Genomic DNA, 17,867 nt, shown 5'->3' on the forward strand with positions numbered 1-17,867 from the left:
TGGCTCTTCCCCGGCCTGGGCAGGCCTTTCTCTCCCTGCTCCTTGACCCCCAACCCCTGCAGCCTGTAGACCCTCCTGAGTCCTCACTCCGAGGTGTGTGTGCGCGTGTGTGCGCACGCCTGTATGTGGGCCGGGGGGGACTTGTCCCGGGGGGGCATCTCTGAGTGACACTGAAGACACCCCGCAGCTCTCAGCCCAGAGGTCTCAGGGATGGGCCAGAGAAAGTGTGCGGGGTGTCTACAGGGGGAGGAGGCATCCCAGGGGGCACATGCGGATCCAGAGCAGGTTGTGAGGGCTGAACCTGGGGGGAGGGCAGGAGGGCGGGGGAGTGAGGGGCTTCTTCACCTGGGGGATGTCCCACAGGAGGGCAGCCTTTCTAGACGTGGGGTCAGGCCAGCTGGGGCTCCAAGTTCCCATGCTCCGAACCTTCCCGCAGACAGTGGCCCAGGGAAGCCCCGCCCAGCACCAACGTGTCAGCCCAAAGGCCCCACCCCTCCAAAATGCCCGTCCTGCCTGTCCCCTGCCCCAGCCCGGCCGCTTCTTCACCTTCAAGGAGGCTCTCGAGTAGGGCGGGATGCCACTGTCGTACTTTCCGGACACGATACCACAGGCCAGAGGGGACCAGGTCATGGCGCCCACTCCTGGGAGAGGAAAGCCGGACGAGGTCAAACCCAGGGTCCCGAGGAGGGGAGGGGCGGGGCGAGGGGAAAGGGGGCGTGACAGGGCAGGGTCGAGGGGCGGGGCGAGGGGATCTGGGGTGGGGTTGGGGCAGGGCCGGGGAGGAGGCGGAGCGAGGGAGAGGGTGGGGCGGGGCGGGGGCGGGGCCTGGAGGGCAGGCGCGAGGGCGGGGCCGGGCAGGGGAGCCCACCTATCTTGTGGAAGAGCTCGGGAAGCTGCACTTCCACTTTTTCGCGTTGGAACATGTGGTACTCTGCCTGCTCGCAGATGGGCGGGATCAAGTTGAACTGCCGGGCAACGGAGTAGGCCTCCTGGGAAAAGCAAAGAGGGGCATGGAGGGTCCCTGCCGGTCAGCGGTTCTGAGGGGCCTCCGGGGCAGCAGGGAGAAGACACAAAGGCATCCCCAGGAACGGCTGGCCCTCCTGCCCCTCCCCTCTCCTCTCAGCTTTCCTGGGAGCCTGTTAGGCCCCCCTCCACGAGTGGAGAAAAGTGAGTGGGTTGTGGGATCCCAAGGCTGAAGGGATTTGGGGGGAAAGCACAACTCAGTAGTGAGGCTTGGGTCCTGGCGCTTACTGGCCGGGTGTCCTTGGGTAAGGGGCTCACCCCCCTGTGCCTCAGTTTCCCCATTTGTCATGAGGGTCAAATGAGCCAACAGGGTTGGCATCCCTCAGGACAGTGCCTGCCTGTTACTGGTTTTATTATGATTGTCACTCTAGGGCCTGGACCCAGGACGATGGCAGGGGCAGAAAACACTAGGTCAGGAGGGGAAAGTGGCCGGCATCAGCCCATTTCTGGGACTTGGAGGTCAAGGCCTCCACTCTGCAGACCGGCTGGGTGTGAGCTCCTGGGGAAGCCCGTCTGCCAGCCCTAGAGGCCCTTTCCCCTTTAGCTTGAGACTCAGCTTTCACATCTGTAAAGTGGGGATGAGATCCTGACACCTCAGTGAGCTCTGTGCTGGGTCCAGGCAGCTTCAGAAAAATGCCATATGATCATTAATGCCGCAAACTCCAAAGGCCGATTGATACCATGGGCTTCTAAAGTTGTCTGTAACTTGAAATGAAAATCCTGCTTAATTTTTTTTTTTTTTGGATGAACCAGAAATCTGGGGCTCACTAGAGGAGAAACCCCCTAGCAGGGATGCCAGGACGTGGGAAATTCTGGTGGGTGGGGCATGGGAAAGGCTGAGGTTGGGAGGAGGCCTGGAGGCAGGGGTGAGGGCGCCAGCCTGAGAGCTAGTCCTGCGAAGACGCCGTCCCCAGGCCTCTGCCCTCCCCCCACCAACCAGCTGCCTGCCTCTGAGAAGCCACCCTGCCGACCCTTCTGGGATACCCCAGAAATATTATGAAACATCTGTCACCCTCAGCTACTGATGGCTCCCGTGGAGGGAAATGACAAGGAAGGGGATACCTTCCTGAAAATGCAGGTGAGGGGGAAACATCATGGATTATGAGATGGAAGCCCAGGCTCTGAACTGCACGGCCTGAGCATCCATCTTGGCATGGGCTGTGTGACCTTGGGTGTGTTACTTAACCTCTCTGTGCCTCAATGTCCACATCTGAAAAACAGGATAACAGTAGCACTTACCTCATAGGGCATTGTGAGGATTAAATGGGAGTCAGTCCACATGAAACCCTCAAATCTAACGGCACCTGGAACACCACAAGAGCTCAGCACGGTGGCTGGCACTGTCACCGCTGCTGAGCACTGGCTGAGCTCCAGGACCCCCACTAAGAGCTTCACACCTGTTCTCTCAGATAATCCTCACAACAGCCTCATGACGGGGTAGGTTGTCCTTGCAGTCTTGTTCTACAGGTGGGGAAACTGAGGCTCACAGAGGTGAAGCCATCTATCTGGGGCCACGCAGTGCTGGGATTCAAGCCCAGACCCCTGTCTGCAAGGCCTGCGGACATCACTGCCACATGTCACCATACTGTCCCTCCCCATAGTACCCAGTTATCTGTGCATTAGGGACCAACGGCACTGAACCTGCTAGAGCCCCGGAGTCATCATCCATGGAGCTGGGGCTGGGAGCCCAGCTGGGGGACACACGCACACCGAGAGGTCACCGTACCATGATCTCCATGGAGCTCCAGCGCGATGTGCCCCAGTACATGGCCATCCCTTGGTTAATGACGTGTGTCATGGCACGCACCGTCTCTGTCACGAGAGAAGGGGAAACCACAGGTGGGGGGGGGCGGCCGGGGGCACGGGGCCTGGCCTGGGGACATTCTGCAAATACAGGCGGGCGCCAGGAGGAGGGGGAGGGTGCTGTCGGGACGGCTTGCAAGCAGTGTACATCCCGGCTCCGGAGTTGGGGGCGGCCTGGGTTTTCTGGGACCACAGAAAAAAGTGAGCCTCTGTCCAAGAAGCTGGTCTTGAAAACAATGTTCCCAAATAGTTAGAGGTCTTATGGAATCTTTGAAAAATGGGTTATGGATGGATTGAGACGTTTCTATGGCAGATTAGAGGGATGCAGGAAAGGTGAGGTCAAAGAATGTGACTCTAGAACAGGGGGTGTTCTCTAGTCTGGGGAAGAATGGGGGACCCTGATCGCTCAGGAAGAACCAGATAAACGGATTAAGGTTACGATCAGATTGACAGATGGCAAGAGGAAGTAACATAATTTCTGCCCATTTCTAGTCTCCCACTTGGGGCTACTCCGGACTCTCACTGGGATCTGGAGAATTGAATGGAGAGGTAATAATAACATCTGTTGGGAGAAAGGGCAGGGTGTGGGGCCCTGGGTGGTCCCAGGGGTTGGGGGCTGCAGAGCGGAGCTCCCCTCGAGTCCAGAAGAGCCAGCAGTAGACATGGAAAGCCCCCTGTGGACCACGCCCCGACTTTCACACCAGCCCAGTATCCAGCAAGGGACCCTCTCCCCATCTACACTGTGATAGATTCTTCCTTGGACTCAAAAAAAGTTTTTTGAGAAATAAAAATCTGCCAGTTAGCGTCGCCCCCGAAGCTGTTTTGGCCCCAGGGGGGTATTGTGGTTTTTAAAATTGAACTCGACCTCAAATTTTAAAATTTTAAATGGCTCTTAGCTTTGCGGGGTGACGGGCTACCCCATCAGATTTCTCTCAGGTCCCATACAATGCTTGCAAGTTCGACTGCCCAAGGCAGCCTCAGAAGTTCAGTTAAAGTACAAGTGTTTCTAAAAACAAATACTCCTTGAAAGTCCCCATCTCTCCCAAAGTGGCCACTGACATGGGACAGCTGAGGTCCCTGAAGATGGTGGGGGTGGAAGGAAGGATGGAAGGAAGGAGAATGCAGGTTGGTTCCGAGAGCTCCACCTTGGAATGGCCCAGGACCACTGGAACCTTCTCTGGCAGAGAGCGGCACCTCTGTTTTGGGGTGTCCCTTCCCATCCATCCTGGGTCCCTGAGTGTCCCTTTGGCTGAGGTCCCCTCTTTCAGTAGAAAGCCAAGGTAGCTGGGGTTTCTGGGGTGGTGGCCTCTGTGGGCTTGCCGAGGACCTCTGAAAAAAATCACACCTTGGTTTCCACGCCTGTAGGCCAAGCCCTGTCCTCTCCTTCCTTCCAAGGTCAGGGACTGGGCTCTTCCCCGCGCATCCCAGGGAGGGGGTCTGGCAGGGAAGCGCCCCCCTCGGGCTGTCAGTGGGCCACCACTTTAACGGCCAACACTATTCGGTGTGAAGAGCAGCGCTTGGTTGGAAGGTTGAGGGTCCCAGGAAGGAACCTGCCCACATCCGAACCCTGCGTCTGGGCTCCCAGCCTGGCCGTCCTTCTTGGGTTCTTTAGAAACACTCTTGGGGGGACCTGTGACCATGCGGTGTGACTGCCCAATTCTTTTCAGCCAAGGCTCAGGCCCACATGCCAGAGAGAGGGAAGCAGAGGACATCCCCGTTCGCTAGCCTGGCTTCTTTGAGCACAGCTCTCTCCTAACACCCCTTCCATGCAGAGAGGGGAGTCCAGCGGGAGCCTGGGGGCCAGGGAGCCTGTGCGAGCCTGTCGCTGGCCTGAGAGGGAAGGGGTCCTGGGCAGTGGCAGGCTGGCCGTGGAGCCCATGCACAGGAGCGTGGCCCTTGGTCTTCTGCCCAAGCTTGGTGTCAGTGACGCCAGAAACAGGGACAATTAGGGACAGCTGTCCACCTCAATATTTAATGCTGTGAGGACCAAATCCTTCCAGCTGCTGCCAAAACCCATGGCATCTCCTGCTGCGTCTCAAATAATACATGGGAGGGGTCAGGTGGCAGTGCCAGTTGGCAGGCGGGAGCCCTTTCATTGTGGACCACAGCCCAGTTCCCAGGGATACCAAGGCCTGCCCTTCGTGGGTGGGGTGGGGTCCCAGGGTCCTTTGGCTTAGGGGTGGGCAGAGACCGCTGCATGGCCAGAGGCTGCCCCGGGGCTCAGAGTTTCCCCAGCTCATGTAGGTATTTTTCCAGGAGGAAAACAACTGCATTTCAATGGTGAGCTCTGGCTACATGGCATGGGGTGAGAGTGACAGGTGGCCCAGCCCACCCAGGGGACTGGAGCACTGCACGCCACTGGGGGCAGGGCAGCTGGTTGCTGGTGCCCTCACTTTTGGTTGAGGTGGGAGCTTAGCAAACGTGGAGAAGATAAAACCTGCCGGGGGCCAAACTTCTGGGGTCCCCGATGCGTTTGCTCCTGTGGGAACCTGGTCTCCCCAGCCCTCTCCCAGACCATCTGGGGTCAAGGTTTCTGGTGCGGATCACAGCAACCCCCAAGTCAAGAGGAGGCCCCGCGGGTCACGGGTCATGGCAATGCAAGGCAGTGCGAGGAGGGGCATGCATGCACAGGAGTAGGGGAGGAATGAGGTGACAGCGTGGACCAGGGGGACGGCGCGGCTCTGCGCCGCTTTGCTTTTCTTCACTTGCAAGGTGTTCCCATAAGGCACTTATTTCTCCTTTGTGCATTTTATGGAGAAGTTTAGTCATGGGGGCGGGGGAAGAGAGTCGTGTAAATAAAAGCACTGTCTCATAAAATGCAGCTCAGACACAGAGGTCAGTTGTCGGGCCGAGGGTACTGTGTACCTTCTATGATGAATGTCCTTGACTTGGAGGAACTAAATGGATCCCCTGGTGATAAAAGAAAGATGGAAAGAGACCAGAGTTCACAGCTGTGGGAACGTTGAGGGGCACAGTCTGACAAAGGGCACGGGGACGGAGGCTCAAATCACTTTTCGCAGAATACTCGTTTGGATAAAAAACCAACCACACACACACGTGCACACACACACGTGCACACACACACACGTATATATACACACACACAGGTGCATGGTATATACACTAACAAATGAAGAAAAAGTAACTTGAACACAACTGAATTTTCCAAGTCCCTGAAGCAGCAAAGCACAAATGAGAAGATGCCCGAAGCAGAAAGCTGGAGGAGATAGTGGGGGCTGAGATGGCAGGAGTCAAAGAATAAACAAGCGCCTGAGAAACCAAAACCGCTTTTCAAAGCACTGCACGTCTTTTTTTTCTCCTCTGAGTAACAGTTCATCCCCCAGAGCAGAAATCCCCTAAACCCTCCCAGTAGAATGTGGGCCATGATTGAAAGGACGGAAAAGAAGGCGGCCCTTGCAGAGTCATCATGCTGGGACTTATCTACCACTGCACACGGCTCAAAGCCAGGATGGGCGCGGACCCAGAGCAAGGATGGGACTCAGCCCGGAGGCGCTGGGGTGCACGTGAGGGGTGGAGCAGGGGCTGAGCTCAGGCCCGCCCCCCCGCCCCTCCCCACACGGGGAAGGCCCCACCCTCCAGACCCCCAGGCCTGGGTGCCCAGCGGGCCCTGCGGCGGTGCCATCAGAGCCTCAGGTGCAGAGCTTTCTGCTCTTTTTGGAACCGTGACTCCCGGGCAGTCAGTGCTTCCGGGGAGAACGTACCTTCCATGGGCGTGTTGGGGTCCGGGCGGTTGGCAAACACCACGTCCACATACTCCAACTGCAGCCGCTCCAGGGAGGCTTTCAGACCTGGGGGAAGGAGTGGGGAAGGACTGTTACCATCTTCACAGACATTCCTGGGCCCTCGTGTGTGCATGTGTCTCAGGGAGCAATAGATGAAAGGGACGAGGCCCCTGGCACCGGGAGCTGTGGACGGTAGGGCGCATCTGTGGGCACGGGCCACCTAGGTGGAGAACAGCCATGAGAGAAGAGGGGGCACACCCCAAAGGGGGTGGGGTGGAGTCCACAGGCCCAATGTCCTGTGACTGCACGGAGGGGGCCCTTCCTAGGGTGGCCCGGGTGGAACTGGGAGAGCCAGGCCACCTGACACGGAGGACAGCTGCGTCGATCATCTATGGCACCGAAGGCAAGTGGGGCCCGAAACGCATGAGTACTTCGCAGCGGCTCAGGGCAGAGCTGCAGAGTGGAAGTGCTGGGCTGTGGGACGGGGAGGGGCGGGCAGCAAGGCCTCCGAATCATTTGATTGTCACTGGATTGACTGTATTACTTTGACGACAGTAAACGTGGGGAGAAGAGGCACGGAGATAATACAAATCAGGATGAGTGAGACATCCTGGCACCTCCACCCCAGTGCTCCGTGTGCTGAGGCCCAGGCTGTGTCTGACACACACCCTCACCTGGGTCCTTCCCAATTCCACTAACCCCAGATGTGGGCATTCTTACCATGCCCATTTTACAGATGCTGCCACAGAGGCCTGGGGAAGTGATGTCCCTTGCTCAGGGTCACCCGGTGGGCACAGGGCCTAGCCTAGATTGAAACCCAGGCCTGTCTGTGTCTTCTCAGGGACAACACTGCCTACCCCAGGGCAGCACAGGCCCCGCCCACCCATACCCCTGTCCCCTCCCTTACGACACGGAGGGTCCACCCCATGTGAGCCTGGGTGAACCAGAGCACGGGCTGTCCCCAGGCTCCGGGCCTGTAGCATTGGTGGGGGAGGGGCACTGTGCTTTCTTCACTTTTGCATCCACGGGAAGATGCCGTGGGTTTAGGGGGCTGTGTGGAGCCAGGGCCCCCCTCACCTTCTATTATGTGCTTCCTGGAAAGGCCCCTCTCCGTCTCGGCTCTGAAAAGCAGGCGACAGCACGTGTGATATTGCGGGCGGTTTGGGGGAAAATGTTCATGACGCAAAAGTAGGTCAGCTCATGCCACTTGTAGTCTGATTCCACTTCGGGGATAAAACCACGAGGCTATGCGGATTTGCTTGTGGAGATGACCTGGCAGAGCTGGGCTGCCTGCCCGCCACCCTGGGGAGGTGGGGCTCAGCGGGGGATGGAGGCTTCTGCTTTTCAATTTGCCCTTCTGTCTGGCTTGGAGTTTTTAAAAATTGAAAGTGAATCCCATTTCTAGTTCCTATGAAGCCCATTTTGTCCAGCCCCAGAGAGAATATGGGGCCAGATTCCTGGAGGATGGCAGGAGTGGTCTGTGGCCCAGGGAAGGTGGAGTGATTGGGGCAGTTCATGAATTTTCTGTGTTTTCCAGAAATTTTTAGGATGTTACCTTTGTAATCAGAAACAAACCAACCCAGAAAAGTAAAAATAAAAATGAAACAAGGTTCGAGTACAAGGCAACTCAGACAAAGCTGCTTTTCTGGAACGTGACGTCCCTCAATAGGGATGGCACGAGCCAGGGCAGATGGCTGCACAAACGCCAGCCCACCCCCTGCTTCCGGCACCGGGAGACAGGAAACTGTGCTGCCCACGTGCTGTCCTCCAGGAGGTTCCTGAGGTCCAGGACAGACCCCGTGCAGCCTCTGTTTCCCCAGGATAACTACCCCCTCCTCAACCCCAGGGGCCTCCTAAATCAGGGGTCTCTGCAGACCTGGCCCCCGGCCAGGGGCATGGTCTGCCCGTTGTACCTACTTTCCTCCCCAGAAGATCTTGGTGGTGATGACGAGGCTGGATCGTCTGCGGAACAAGAGAAGGAGGGGTGTTACTGGGCATGATCCCTTGGGGTCCTCCCTCCCCCCACCTTCCCCACTGCCTTCAGCTCTTACACAGGGGTCCTAAACCCTTCTCATCCTGGAGCATAGGGTGTGAAATGGGGCGCCTCTCTGCCATTCGATGTTTGGGGTGTGCCGAGCCCAGGGGCCTGAGGCTCCCCATTGAGCCAGGAGACAACCCACAGATGAAACTAACCTGTGGATGCAACAAACCATGGAACTAGGGTTGGGCAGTGGGGGCTGGAGGGAGACGGAGTCTACTGTGATGGAGCCTGGAGCCCAGAGGAGGGGGGACACTCGGGAGAGGGGAGGACACTCGGGAGAGGGGAGGACACGGCTCAGGGAATAGAAGGCGGCTGCTGCTCCCTGGGGACTCCAAGGAGGTCAAGTGTAGGGGCTGGCGGGTGGATGGAGGGCTCTGGAGAGGATGGAGCGAGGCAAGGGAACAGGCTGTCTGGTTCTTCCTCTACTGGCTGAGACTGTTTCAGAAAAGCTGTGTGTGGGGCAGCCTTGGGGAGTGGCCTGTGGGACACTGAGGTGGAGGGAGGCTAGGGTGGGGCTGACCCGAGAGGCAGGCAGGTGATGTTCCTGGGGGTTCGGACTTCGGTGGCTGAAAGCCAGAGGAAAGGGTATAGAGTCAGGTCTCCCGCTGCAAATCCACAAGAGGCAGCGCTGACACCTGTGTGACTTTGCCTTGGAGGGACAGGTGGGCGGGGGTCATGATGGCCCCTCCTGGCCACATTTGACCTTGACCATTCCCATAGGAGGGTGACAGTGTCTCCTGGGGTCGTGCTTTCCTCTAGTGGGGGGGTGTAGGGGGAGGACTGCTCAGGAAACAGCTCCTCAAAGCCAGGAGCTCCACAGCCGCCAGTGTGGCCTGCCGGGGGGCGGGGGCGGGGGCGGGGGGGGGGGGGGATGACCTAACTGGAATCTATCTCCTCAAGAGTTCAACTAAGATGTTATCAGGGCCCTCGCTAACAGGCGCAGTTTCCTTTTAACTGCAAAGTGAGCAGGGATACATTTTGGTATCAATTACAGCTGAGAAGAAACAACATGGGTGGGGCAGGAGGAGGGGTGTCAGTCATCCAGGCCCCAGAGGTTGGGGGAGACTGAGTTTGTACACTAGGGGAGGGGGAGGGGAGGGGAGGGGAGGGGAGGGGAGGGGAGGGGAGGGGAGGGGAGGGGGAGGGGAGGGGAGGGGAGGGGAGGGGAGGGGGAGGGGAGGGGAGGGGAGGGGGAGGGGAGGGGAGGGGAGGGGAGGGGAAGGGGAGGGGAGAGGCCCAGCCTTCTAACTGCTTCTGACTTTGCTGAAAATAAAAACACACAGGCCACAGGGACCCCAAAATGCAGTCAAGCGCTCAGCCTGGCCTGACTCCAGGAGGGTGGGCAGGAACTCTGCTTGACACCAGACACAAGGCTCCTGACTGGCTTTCCGGGGGAGGGGGGAGCTCCCCCCCTCACCGCGGTGCAGGCCCTGGCTCCCCAGGGTGGCCACCCACAGTGTGAATGCTCGCACCCCCTGCAGGAAGCATGGGGCTGCCTCTATTCTGGGACGCTCTCACCTTCCCAGAAAGAAAAATTCTGGAACCGCCAGGCCTTAGACAGCCTGGCTGGTGGCACAAGGGTGATGAGGCCAACCCTGGGTGCTCCACCGGAAAACAGGAAGGAACAGCCACCGGATCCTTGCCTGGGTGGCCTGCCCATCCCACCCAGGACCCCAGGGTGGTCCTCTTCCCTCCCACCAGCCTTCTCCAGCCTCTTCCCTGTGCACGTGCGCCCTGGGGATGGAGCACAGAGCAGAGTAATTACCTCCATCCCTTCTTCTTGATGATGTTTCCTAACACCACTTCAGCCCTGCCAAGAAGACCGAGACATGGGGACTTCATTACAGCGTAACAGAAACACCAAACCTCGCCCCACCTTGACAATCAGCCACAGGATCCCCTCTGTGAAAATGCCACTGGGGCTGGGGAGCGGGGCTGTTAATGCCCTTTGGCTCAGCAAGCTCATTCCAGAGCAAGGAGAGTGCCTGGGAGCAGCTGGGTTACTCCCCGTGGAGGTGGCCGTGGGCATGTGCCACTTGACCCAGCGATGGCAGCTCCGGCTCCTGCGGAGAAGGAAGGAGTAATGTCCTGCTTGGCAAGACCAGCAGCAGACTGTTGCCCTGGCCTGCTGGAAATTCACCGGGGAAAACGCTTGACAACGTTACATGGGTGAAGTTTCTAGACACGTATATTTTTTAAAAGGTAAATTATTCAACAAGGGCATCCTCTGTTTGCAGAGACAATCAACATGTACTCAGGGCTGAATTTCCAGCCGAGTGCGTTTGTGTGTGTGTGTGTGTGTGTGTGTGTGTGTGTGTGTATCCCTCTTGTTTCTTGCTTCTGAACAATAGAGAGACAGATGCCATGCTGACCGCTCTCTGTTCTGCTTGGCCTCCCTCCGGACCCTGCACCAAACTCAGGCCAGCCAGGGTCATGCGTGGACCGTTCCAGCCTCGCTTGGCACTGCAGCGCTGGATTAACTTTTAAGAACTTTCTGCTTGTGGCGAAATGTTTCTGAGCAAAAAACGACAGACGGAGAACCATCCATACCCAGCGCTACATTCCAATTATAACAGCGCCTGAGTCATCCACTCAGAAATAACGGGTTCTAATTTGTGAGCTGCTTAGCATACACTCTGAATGCTCTTCGTTTGCGGTCAAGATGCACAGAAAGTCACTCAGCCCTGGGTCTCTTCCTTTTATTCCTGGGTCCCTCGGTGGTGGCACAAAAGATCAGGAAAGGAGGAAGACAGGGGAGCAGGCAATGGTCCTGGGGCTACAGGAGCTGTAGGCAACGACTCACCCGAAGCCTGTTGCTTTCGGCTGTGAATTCTGCTGGCCATGAATTTGGTAAGCCTCTGCCCAGCGGGGGCACAGAAATCCTGCAGCTCTCCGGGAAGTGCCCAAAGCATGAGAAGCAGGGGCACTCAGTAAGACAGACGGTTGGCACTCTGGTTAGCAAGAGGGACTCAGCGTGCTGGCCCCAGCACGCCAGCCCCGGCTGTCCAGTTAAGCTGGGGGAAGTGAAGACAGTGACGCAGACAGTGTGGCTGCCGTGAAAGGGGGGTGCTGGGCCTGGACACAGGGCCATCTGGAGTTGCCTTCCTCACGCTCTCCTGGGCAGCAAAACGGAGGCAGGCGCAGGGCCAGGGAACAGGCTGGGGTGCTCGGGGTGGGCGGGACGCCTCTGGGCTTGGCATCTGCATTGGGCTTTTCCACCTCTGACCCTTCGGCTTAGCTCATCTGTCTGGAAAGCATTTCGCTCTGATGGAAAGCAGCTGCCGGTTTGGAGGGGTGGGGAGGGAGCTGTGGCATCAGGAGGACAGAGGGCTGCTGACAGGGTCTGGAGGAGATTTGGGGGTCCCAGTGGAGGCCCTCGGGGCTGTCAGATCATCAGAGCAGGACTTGAGCAAAGTCCCAGCTGGGGTCCTGATTCTCGGTACCCTAGGCCCCATCGAGAGCTGCAGGTAATAACCCGGAGCCTGCGAGGCAGGTGCTGGCCCTGCGGCCACAGTGCACGGGCGGTGGGCCAGGCCGAGCAGCCCAGCTGATGGGAACTTGGCTTGCCCCAGGCAGCAGGGGGCCAGAGGGAGGACAAAGAGAGAGCCAACAAATGATTTCACAAACAAAAGCTGACTTTTGGAAACCCGATGCAGGAGAGTGGATGATTTGATTACAGCCAGTCTTTAAAACTGAAGCCAGCAGCCTTGGCTGAAGAGGGCTTTTACATAATTGAGTAGGAAAATTCACTGCCAAGATGGGAAGAGCAGCTCCCTGCAGTGCTCGGCTCAGCAGACCCTGCTCTCCCCAGCTCCTGAGACGCCCTGCATTCCCTGCAGCCCTAATTGCACCATTAAGATGTGAAAATATCAGGCATGTGGGGCTGCCTGCACTTCGCGGGCGCGGCAGGAGAGCCCCCCGGACTACAGCTTAATCACGGCTCTCCCCCAACGCAGCATCTTTGGCACCAGAAGGGCTGTGGTCATCTTGCTGCTTGAACACACAGGAGTTTAGCAAGTGGCCAAATGCTCTGTGATTCTGGCCCCGTGAAAACACCACCTCCCCAGCCGTTTACAGTTTAGAAAAGCAGGCAGAGTGGGAGGTGCAAACCCTGTGGGGAGTAAGAGCCCCTGGAGCAACAGAAGCTCGGGCTCTTCCCAGGGAAGCTGTGGTTGGCCTGCATCGCTTCTTCCCGTGAAAAAAGGCACATACTTGCCCGCCGCGTAGACTTCTGCGGTATCGAAGAGGTTGATGCCATTGTCGTAGGCCAAGGTCATTAGCTGCTCTGCCATCTGAAACGAGAAAACCGGGGCTCTCACAGGCGGCACCATCTTGCCAGCCCAGGGGGAGGGCCCGGAGGCTCCAGAGCACAGCCTCGTGGCCTGGGAAGACCCCCCGTGTGCCCAGGCGGCCCTGTCCCCACCGCAGGACAGGCCTGGAAGCAGCTCAGTCACAAACCCATAGAGAAGAAAGAAGACAGAATGAATGCAGAAACAGCCTCTGGACTGTGAATTTCTTGTGAGCAGGGACCCCACCTATTAGGTCATCTCAGGGCTTAGCACCTGTGCTGAGTTGAATCGTGTCCCCCAAATTCATATCCACCCAGAACCTCAGAATGTGACCTTATTTGGCAGTGGGGTTTTTGCAGATGTAATTAGTTAAGATGAGGTCATACTGCTTTAGGGTGAGTCCTACATCCAACATGAGTGGTGTCCTTATAAGAATAGACACAGACACACAGGGAAGAGGCCATGTGAAGATGGAGGCAAAGGTTAGGTAATGAGCCTGCAATCCAAGGAATGCCAAGGACTGCCAGCCAGCAGCAGAGCTGGGAGACAGCAACAGAACTCCTTCAGAGCCCTGGAGGCAGTGCGGCCCTGCGGACACCTTGATTTTGGACTTCCGGCCTCCAGAACTGCGACAGAATAAACTGTTGTTTTATGCCACCCAGTCTTTGCTCCGGCCGTCCTGGGAAACTAACACAGCCCACAACAGGAGCGTGATAAACCTTGGCAGAATAAATCCTCTTCAAAAGCTATGGCTAGAATGTGCCCGTGATGCTGTATCCCTCTGAATTCTTCCCAGCAACGGCAGGAGGGTGAAATTACTGTTTGCAGATGGAGAAACTGCGATCCTCAGCTAGCCCTCTGGCCTTGGCCCTGCTTCTCCGGTGCCTTGCAGACCGGGGTGGATGAACGGCAACCGAAGGGTAGTCGGGGCGAGGATCCGAGGCAGCCTGCCTGCAATCGACAGCCTCCTCCGAGATGCAGTGGGCAATGAACTCTGCTGGCCCGCTGGGCAGTGCAGGCGTCCGTCCGAGCAGGGGTCACAGATGCAAACTCCCCCACCAGCCAGTTCTCGAAGCTCAGCTCAGAGCCCCAAGCCTCCCTCCCAGTAGCTAGCCCAGGGTGCGGTGAGTAATACTTAACCCTCAAAAACTGCACGACAGAAAGCCAGCCAGCTAGGTGCAGCTTCTAGGAGTTTCTCCCAATACCAAACGCAGAAGCCCCACCGGCCAGGCAGGTAAGGAGAGGGAGGCTGGTGCCTGGTGAGGGTTTAGTGGGGTGGAAGGGGGCTCAAACACTGCCAGGCGTGACCAAATCCTTTTATTTTTCAAGAGAAGCCAGAAATCCAGGATATGGGGGAGTGGGTAAGTTCCGATTTTCAAACGTTGGCAATGAACCCCAAAGGTTTCAGATGATAAGCAGGCCAAAGCTAACCCCCATCAGTCAGCTGCTGTCTTCCGACTAGGAAAGCTCATTGGTGGAGGAGTTTTCTGGATCCATCTGCAGGGAGGACTGGCTCCTCTCCTTCCTCTGCCTCAAGTGTAACAATGTAGCAGGAGCTCCCCTGCGTCCTCCTCGGGGTCCTCCCTCCCTCCCTCCTCCTTTCTTTGCCTCCAGAGCTGCAGGCACACCAGGCTCCTTCCCTGGTTACCCGCTTTCATCCTTACTTTTCCAGGATGTGTCCCACCAGGCCGCCGGAGCTCTGCCCAGGAGAGGACCGTGTGCTGGGCCCCGCAGGTTACACAGATGGTTTAGGCGTGCACGCTGTCTCCTGGGAGGGTTCTGAGCGAGGTGACCCAGGGCCAGGGCTTTTATTTTCATATTTCAGACACACACATATTTTCTTATGTCCCCATCGTGCTCACAGGGAGGGTACCACACTGTAGGTATTCTTTTGCATTTTGCTTTTTTCACTTACAATACATCCTGGAAATAGACCCATAGCAGTTCGTGGAGATCTTCTGCATTCCTTTAAAACTTGTTTTTAAAAATCAGGGTTAAAAAAAAAAAAAAAAAAAAAACAGGGTAAAATATACATAAAATTTACCTTTTTTTTTTTTTTTTTTTTTTGCGGTACGCGGGCCTCTCACTGTCGTGGCCTCTCCCGTTGCAGAGCACAGGCTCCAGACATGCAGGCTCAGCGGCCATGGCTCACGGGCCCAGCCGCTCCGCGGCATGTGGGATCTTCCCGGACCGGGGCACGAACCCGCGTCCACTGCATCGGCAGGCGGACTCTTAACCACTGCGCCACCAGGGAAGCCCAAAATTTACCATTTTAAACTTTTTTTTTTTTTGCCGCGCCACGCAGCATCTTAGTTCCCCAACCAGGGATGGGACGCGTGTCCCCTGCAGTGGAAGTGCCCAGCCTCGATCGCTGGACCGCCAGGGAAGTCCTCTAACCATTTTTAAGTGTACACTTCAATGGCATTAAGTAGATTCTCACTGCTGTGCAACCATCCCCACCATCCATCTCCAGAACCTTCTCATCGGCCCAAACGGAAATTCCATCCCCATCAAACACGAACTCCCCCTCCCCTCCCCCCGGCCCCTGGCCCCCACCCTCATACTCTCACTCTCTGTGATTCTGGCCCCTCTAAGTGCCTCACGTGGGGGGATCATACAGTCTTTGTCCTTCTGTGACTGGCTGATTTAGATGCCCTCAAGCTTCATCCGTGGTGTAATGTGGCAGAGTTTACGGGGCTGGGTTTTGAAGGGTGGTTAGGAGTTTGCCAGGCAGGCAGGAGGAGGGCAGGTGGAGCAGGGGGCGTGGCAGGCAGTAGGGCTGGTGTGTGCCGAGGAGCGCAGCCTGCTGTACCTGCTGCACCTGTGGTCTTGCCCGTCCTGTGCTCAGGTCAAACACCTGGCCACCCTCCACTCGGCTTTCTCTCAATCCAGGATCAAAACCTTTAGCCAGTCCTATAAGCTCCCGCTTGCAAACGGATCTGGAATCTGACCGCTCTTGCCTACCTCCAACCGGGCCCATCTGGTCCAAACGGGAGCACCCCTCGGCTGAGTTTTTGCGGTAGCCCCATAACTCTCTCTGCCTCTGTCTGTGCCCCTGCCACCCCGGCTAGGCAGACTGTGGTCCACAGACCAGCAGATTCAGCATCAGAGATGCGGAATCCCAGGCCCCGCCCAAGACCTGCCTCATCAGATCTGCCCCAGCAGATCTCCGGGGACTCATGCACACGGTACAGTCTGAGAAGCACCTCCACCGGCCATCCGCAGTGCAGCAGCCAGACTGAGCCTAGTAAGACCTAAGTCAGGGCAACCTTCCTCTTTGCTAAAATCCTCCAGTGGCTTCCGTGCCACGAAGGGTCAAAGCCAAAGTCCCCACCAGATCTGCTCCCTCACCTCTGACCTCATCTCTTGACACCCCCTCCCACCATGGCCTCACGCAGGTGGGCACACACCTGTCCCCTTGGGCTGGAACGCTGTTTCTCTGGATCACCAGGTGGCTCACTCCCTCACCCCCGCCTTCCTGGATCGTCCTGTGTAAACCTGGAGCCAACACCCCAGTCCTTCTTTCTCTGTTTTCCTATTCTCTGTGGTTGACTAAACAGTGGTTCCCCAAAGATATCAGGTCTCTGGAACCTGTGAATGTTACCTTAGGTAGAAAAAGGGACTTTGGAGATTTGATTAAATTAAAGGAGATTCTCCTGGATAAGCTAAGTGGGCCCTAAATGCCACCACAGGTGTCCTTACAAGAGGGAGGTGGTGGGAGATATGACACTGACAGGAGACAGGGACGTGACCACAGAGGCAGAGGCTGGGGTGATGCGGCCACGAGCCGAGGACTGCAGGCAGCCCCCAGACACTGGAAGAGGCAGGAAGTATCCTCCCCTGGAGCCTCCACCGGAAGCGTGGCCCTGCTGACACCTTAATTTCAGCCCAGTGATACTGATTTTGGACATCTGGACTCGAGAACCGTGAGAGAATAAATGTCTGTTGTTCTAAAGCACACAGCTGGTGGTAATTTGTTTTAACAGCCACAGGAAAGGAATGCACTCTCCATCGTATGTTTAACCTTCAGAGATAAGATGGGCTTATGATCTGTGATCTGTCCCCCTCTCCAGACAGAGAGCAGCCTGAGGGCAGGGACCTGGAGCTCGGCGGGTGCTCAGCCGGCATGAGCTGAATGGAGGAAGAAAGAAAGACGTGAACACAATCCTAAGTACACCCAGGACAGTGCCTGGGTGACTATGGACAGAAAGAGAATTGGGGAATCTGGGAATTTTCAGATTTTCTGATTTTTGGACTGCTATGATTTGGGTGTAATTCCTCTTCCAGGTTTTTCTCTGTGACTATATGCTTTTTCCCTGCAACATGGCAACTCTGACATACACACGGCTGTCTCTGCTGTTTTCCTTGCTCTCTCATCATGGTTCTGTCCCCTTGTCAGTCATCAAAACATGACTTCTAAAGACTTCTGCTCTGTGGGTGCATCCTGCATTATGTAATGGAGCTTCTATTTGGTGACTTTTCAGTTATTTCCAATGTCAAGAGTCCCAGAGGCTGGAGGCAGAAGGAACCTCAGATGACACGTGGGCCACCTCCTGTCACCCCCACCCAGGGGACAGGGAGGCCATCCTGCCCCCGCACGGTTCCCCGGAGCTGAGAGCTGGCGGTAGGCTCTGAGGCACAGAGCCCAGGTAAGATCCCTCTTCATCCCTCTCCAGGTGTGACCTTGGGCACCTGCTCAGTCTTGAGGCTCTGCTTCCACAGAATGGATAATAAAACACCTACCTCCTTGGGTTGAAAGAGGATTGAGAGCCATGATAAATGTAAAGTTTAGCTACTATTCTTATTGAATTCTTATTGCCCAGGCTGCTGGGAACGCGTGCCGGGGGGGAGTTTTCCACCTGAGCAGCTGTGTGAGGTCACAAAACTAGAGTTTGGAAAGCTGACTCTGCCCGGGGCAGCTCTGGTACTTGGCCTCGTGATCTGAGGTTTACTAACACCGTCTGCTCC

The 17,867-nt window shown here is 56.8% G+C and overlaps 1 protein-coding gene across 5 annotated transcripts in view; it reads right to left on the reverse strand.

The window, feature by feature from the left end:
• KCNAB2 (potassium voltage-gated channel subfamily A regulatory beta subunit 2) overlaps window positions 1–17,867 on the reverse strand; it is a 96,703-nt gene that overhangs the window by 5,926 nt on the left and 72,910 nt on the right. For all 5 annotated transcript variants that reach the window (XM_022598827.3, XM_022598825.2, XM_022598824.3 and 2 more), the window contains 8 exons: window positions 12,823–12,902; window positions 10,376–10,420; window positions 8,487–8,531; window positions 7,647–7,690; window positions 6,549–6,635; window positions 2,750–2,835; window positions 869–989; window positions 547–641 (listed from right to left, as the gene is read on the reverse strand). In XM_022598827.3, the coding sequence (XP_022454535.1) occupies window positions 547–641; window positions 869–989; window positions 2,750–2,835; window positions 6,549–6,635; window positions 7,647–7,690; window positions 8,487–8,531; window positions 10,376–10,420; window positions 12,823–12,902 (603 nt within the window). The remainder of the gene's footprint in view (window positions 1–546; window positions 642–868; window positions 990–2,749; window positions 2,836–6,548; window positions 6,636–7,646; window positions 7,691–8,486; window positions 8,532–10,375; window positions 10,421–12,822; window positions 12,903–17,867) is intronic.

Source organism: Delphinapterus leucas, chromosome 1 (genome assembly GCF_059928025.1).
Source record: "Delphinapterus leucas isolate spDelLeu-1000000601 "Yukka" chromosome 1, BTC_Dleu_Yukka2, whole genome shotgun sequence".
Classification (NCBI taxonomy): domain Eukaryota; kingdom Metazoa; phylum Chordata; class Mammalia; order Artiodactyla; family Monodontidae; genus Delphinapterus; species Delphinapterus leucas.